Below are 5,805 nucleotides of genomic sequence, written 5' to 3' on the forward strand. Positions count from 1 at the left end.
ACTCTCTTAACTGCTGAGACATCTCTCTAGCTTCAAGGTTCTGCATTTCTGAAGGTCATGACAAAATGAAGCTCCTTGAGGCATCTGTCTCATTGCAATTTTAGTTGCATCTCCAAAGATATCTTATCAATATAAAGTGCCATATTTATGGACCCCAGGGTCGAGGGAGTGGACAGTTTTCAGATCAATATTGTGTGTGTAAGTGTGGCATGTGTATCTCAAAGAGTCACACTTATCCTCAGTGTAAAGCATGGTGACCCCATTGCAAGTTCACAAAACTCCTTACCTGATTTTGTATTTGAGTCAAAATTAACTTGTTTTCACAATCTCACTAATTATACAGTCCCAAAATTTATTGTCTGAAATTCGTAAATAAGGGCTAGGGTGAAACCTTAGTGGTTAAGGAACTGGCTGGCAAAGAAAAGATCCCAGGTTGAGTTCCCCAGGGCCCACATAAAGCAGGATGCACAAGGTAGCACATGCTCTGGAGTTTGTTTGCAGTGGCTAGTGGCCCTGATGCTCACATTTTCTATCTTTACCTCCCCTTTTTCTCTCTCAAATAAATAACTAAAATATCTAAATTATGTATGATAAGGTTCTAGAATAAGCTATACTGAAGCACATTTGTCTATCTGTATATTTCTGGAACTCCTTATGCACTGTCAAAAACAAAGTGGGTGAAAAGCCTAGGACTAATGGCTGTTTGTAAAACCATAAGTTGCAGAAAGAAACTATTACCTTAATATTATCAGCAGACATTCTCCCCAAAATAGAAAAGCACAAACCAATATTCTAATGAGTGTATGTGTATTAATTCTCAATGAGATTTTTCAAGCTTCATTTTTGAATGTTTCAACCACAGAAATGGAGGCAGAGACCTCTACGGTTCACACTTAGACCATTCCATTGCACTTTATATGCTCCTGGTCCTTGATTGATACTGTCTCTAAAAATTGGATGCCCTTGATGAGGAAGACAACCAAGGTTGGCCCCTGGCCTCCACATAAATGCGTATAAACACACACACACACACACACATCAAAGAGTTTTTTTTCTGAAAATGTTACACAGGAATGCTTTAACCTACACAAATCAATAAATGTAACAGGTCACATAAAAGGATGCAAAGACAAAAATAAGATCATCCTAATTGTTGTAAAGAACTCTTTCTTCAAAAACCAATACTCATTCTCTTCGAAAGCCCTGATGAATGTGGGAATAGGAGTAATCCATGTCAACACATCATTGTCATATGTGACCAACATGATAAACACGTGCAGCAGAATGGCAAAATAAAAAAAAATAGCCCAAAGAATTAGAAGCATTCAAATGAAGAAATATCAAACTGTTGAGGAAGAAATCAGAGAACCAACCTCACAATGACTTCAAGAAATGAAATGACTTGCAGCATGTCTAACCAAGGGAGAGTGACCTTTGCAAGGAATATATAAAAGAAAATCTCAAGAAAGAAATTGAAGAATGAAACTAGATGGAAATATCACATGCTCAATGATTGGGAGAATTAATATTGTGAAACTGATTATCTTACCAAAACAAATTATGGCTTCAACACAATTATTGAAACTTCAGTGTAATCTTTCATATGACTATATGATGCTCACAATTCTTTTGGAAGAATTAAAGCTATCAATGTATTCTGTGCATAAAGAATGATTATTTCACTGGAGAGATGGCTTAGCAGTAAAGCACTTGCCTGTGAACCCTAAGGATCCTGCTTCAATGCTCGGTTCTCCAGGACCCAAGTTAGCCATATGCACAAGGGGGAACATGCGTCTGGCATTAGCTTGCACTCTGGATGCCCTGGCGTGCCCATTCTCTCCCTTTCTCTCTCTCTCTCTCTCTCTCTCTCTCTCTCTCTCTCTGCCTCCTTTTGTCTGTCACTCTTAAATAAGTAAATAAAATTAAACAAACAAAAAATTTTTTAAAATGTTTTAAAAACAGAATGCTTTTGGAGATATCACCATACCTGATTTTGAGGTATTTTACACCATTGCTCATCCTTTTTTATGTTATGTTAATGAATGTAAATTATGCATTCTAGTTTTACATTACTGTATTGTAATAGGTTACTGTATCACTAGTCCATTGTACATTAAGTTAGTTATATATATTTCAGAATGCTATGTTTTTCAAGGTTCACTACAGTATATACATATACGGTATACATGGCTATTAGATAGGCTTACACATTAAGGGATAGATGGTGAAAATTGTCTACGCAGTGGAGTTGCGGAGAATCCAGTTGATGCTCATTTCATAAAGTAAGATCTCTCAGCAGTCTCAAGCTAGTGTTGGAGGCCAGATTTGTGGATAGTCACTGCTCTTCATCACACATTGGAAGCCTGGATGAGCTAGATTCTGGTGTTGAGAAGGGATGGGGTAGCAGCAGCAACATCAAGATAAGTGCTCTTACAGGCAAGCAGTGATGATATTTCCTTGGATATTTTTATAACTGGTCTATCCCCAGCAGTTGTTCACTACTCTGGGGGAAGGTCTTCTTTCCTCTCAGCTATAGCATCCTGGAAATACCATCACAGACATGCCAGAGTGTTGCAAAGTAATGGCTCCCAGAGTCAATCAGGTTGACATCACTCTAAGTGAATTTCAAGATCATTAGTTATTCCATCATAACATTTTCCTTATAATATTGACAATTGTACATTCATTGCTTACTCTTTGGTGGGACAAATTACTTGAATAGAAGAAACATCAGGATATAAAATCATGATCTAGATTTAAATTTATAGAGGATAGAATTTTCTTTTCTTTGTGAGTGAGAGGAGAGAGAGAGAGGGAGAGAGAGAATTGGCACACCAGGGTCTTGAGCTACCACAACCGAACTCCAGACATGTGCTCCTGTTTGTGCACATATGCAACTTGTTTGCTTCTATCCCCTTGTGTGTCTGGCTTATGTGGGATCTGGAGAGTCAACCATGGATCCTTAGATTTCGCAGGCAAATGCCTTAACTATGTTGCCATCTCTCCAACCTGAGGATAGAGTTTTGAATGTTAGAGAAAGGAAAAAGAAACCATGGAGTTAGCAAGAGGAAACTGATCATAGTCATATAATTTAAGAAGAAGAGGGAAAGAAACAGGGAAAGAGAGAGAGAGGACAAAAGAAAATAAAAAAGGAAGAGAAAGGGGAGGTGGTTATGACATCTCGTTTTGCCCCAGTCACACACTTTTCCCTAGCATGTTTCATGGTGGTTGTTCTGCAACTTTCCTTGATCACATCACAATCTCTAGATTGAGAATGCGGACATATGAGCATGTGGTCTTCATGTATGTTTCTTTAATGGTTTTTGAATGTTTTATATCTGGATGATTATATGAGCATGAAAAAATAATTTTGCCATACCCAAAATGTACATATTTATACCTGAGACATTAATACTTCAGAAATATAATTCAGTGCAAACTCCCCATATCACGAAAGCCCATAAATTTCCAGAAAACTTTACTTCCCTGGTCACTATGGCTCTATTACATCATTATTTTTGGCCCATTTTTTTCTGAATGAATTTGACATATAATTTCCCCTTTCTTGCCTTTTGAATGATGGCTGAACTAGTGGAAGTTCAACAGTGCCTAACATTTGCCAAAACAGGAGATGTTGGGCTGAAAATTCCATACTAATTATTCAAAAAAACACATAGCACATGTTTAAATTTTCTTAGTACTGCAACATATTCCAAGAAAACCATTGATAACAATCATGGTTGCATTTGCACATGGCCTTTTATTATTGCCTGGTGTGAGGTTTATATGAGACTGATGTTAGGCTTATTTCTGACTACAACTGGTGATTAATGATAAGGGTTCATTTGGAGAACAGGATAGCCTGGCCAAATGGCACAGGCAAGTAATATCCCTCTTAGAGTTCTCCTACTACCCCAAAGCCATTTGTTGTTTAATATGATCAAGTACAGCAGAAGTTAGAAACATTGGTGTACTGGCTGAGGAGCAGGAAGGGGCAGAAGGCTGGGAAGCATGCAGACATTGCAACACTGGCATTGAACACCCACCTAGCAGTTACATCAAATAAAGTGTAAAATAAAACTAAGATGGCAGAGATCATATATAAGAGCACAAAGCTGCTCACCAGGGCAAGGATGCTCTGGGTGGCTCTGGTCTCAGGTGATGACCGAGGGGACAGAGAGCTGTGAATGTGTTGGACCCTCTGACTGTGCTTTGTGAGCATTAGGACCATGGAGCCACTGGACCACATCATGATTCCCAAGCACACGACATCAAAGGAGGAAAATAGGATTGAAAAGAATATCCTGGTTAGATTGGGAATATCTACAATCGCACAGTATACAACATCTCTAAATCCTGTGCTATTTTTTGTCCCCAAGATATCTGTCACAGTTGTGAGAATACCGGCATTTATCACTAGTTGCAGGGCCCAGCACAGACCCAAGGAGGAACCAATGAACTTGGGGGCTCTGAACTTGAGCTGACCCCACTTGGAAGTGTTGGGGCTGATTGTGATGACCTGAAAGACACTCAAGAGTGATGTGGAACCAAGGGATACTCCTCTGGCCACTCTGTGGAAATAAAAGATTAGTTTGCACAGAATATCATCTAGAAAATAACTCATACCAAAGGCAGCCATTGTCTGGGGGATTCCTTTAAAGAGAAGAACCATGAAGTTGGCCCAGGTCAGGTGCTTGACAATGAGATCTGTGGGCTTCACCCGTCTCCCTGAGAAGTCATTGAGAACAAAGTAGCCAAAGCAGGCCCAGTTCCCCAGGACTCCCAGTGCCGTCTGTGACAGGAACATGATCCCCATGAACAGGTTTATGGGGGACATTTGTCACCTTCCCGTAGTATCTCTCAGCATCAGAGGCCCAGGACTCTTCACTGACAAACAGGTGTACTTCCAGTATGACATGTAAAATATTCAATCCACCTGTAAGCATAACTTCCATTAATCAGTGATAATAAATTTACCTTTTCTCATAGGTTTGTTAGTATTTCCTAGTTTTTCAGATGCAGATAGATATTAGACATGTTATTGTCATGAATCATAAATCATATATTGTTCATGCTACGTGTCAAGGTTTTTCATCATGCTTTACCAATAATATCTGACTTAAATTTAACCATACCTTGTCCAAAGTTTCAAATTGATTTATGATGAGTGTAAATATGCATCAAGATCTCCTGAGCCACCATGGAAAAACAGCGAAGATTTGGTGGAATTCAAATATCTGCAACAAATGAAATAACAACCCTCAGGATATAGGAAAGACGAGAGTTCTCTTCGTAAATACTAGTTATTTCAATTTATGCACTTTCCCGTTTTATGAACTATTTCTTAAGTATTGTTTTTAAAAAATCTTTGAACATGATATTTTGTTTATTTTTTGAGGTAGGGTTTCACTCTCTACTTCTTTTTTTCTTTTTTAACGTGGGGTCTCACTGTAGCCCAGACTGACCTGGAAATCACTTTGTGCTTACAGGGTGGCCTTGAACTTTCAGCAATCCTCTTACCTATGCATCCAAAGTGCTCATATTAAGGTATGCACCACCATGCCTAGTCCTGACACATATATATTTTTTAATTTTTGTTAAAATTTTCCATGATTATAAAATATATCCCATGGTAATTCCCTCCCTCCCTGACACATATTTTCAAATAGCCTCTTAATTATAAATTAGTCTGCTGGCCAATAACATATATTTTTAAAATGCAAGTATCACAAGACAATAGTGGGGCTGCAGAGATTGTTCAGTGGTTAAAGATGCTTTCTTGAAAGCCTGATGGCCTGGATTTGA

At 38.5% G+C, this 5,805-nt stretch overlaps 1 protein-coding gene across 1 annotated transcript; it reads right to left on the minus strand.

Moving 5' to 3' along the window:
- Positions 1-3,940: 3,940 nt before the first annotated feature.
- Positions 3,941-4,807, minus strand: LOC123454598 (vomeronasal type-1 receptor 4-like). Its single transcript, XM_045133298.1, has one exon. It carries the CDS (start codon positions 4,805-4,807, stop codon positions 3,941-3,943), a length of 867 nt encoding a protein of 288 aa, XP_044989233.1.
- Between the last annotated feature and the right edge of the window lie 998 nt (positions 4,808-5,805).

The sequence above is a fragment of the Jaculus jaculus genome, chromosome 14 (assembly GCF_020740685.1).
Source record: "Jaculus jaculus isolate mJacJac1 chromosome 14, mJacJac1.mat.Y.cur, whole genome shotgun sequence".
In the NCBI taxonomy this organism is placed as follows: Eukaryota; Metazoa; Chordata; class Mammalia; order Rodentia; family Dipodidae; genus Jaculus; species Jaculus jaculus.

Bases quoted from the DNA above. Each gene is read 5' to 3' on its own strand.
- LOC123454598 (XM_045133298.1), bottom strand. From the start codon at position 4,807: ATGTTCCTGTCACAGACGGCACTGGGAGTCCTGGGGAACTGGGCCTGC.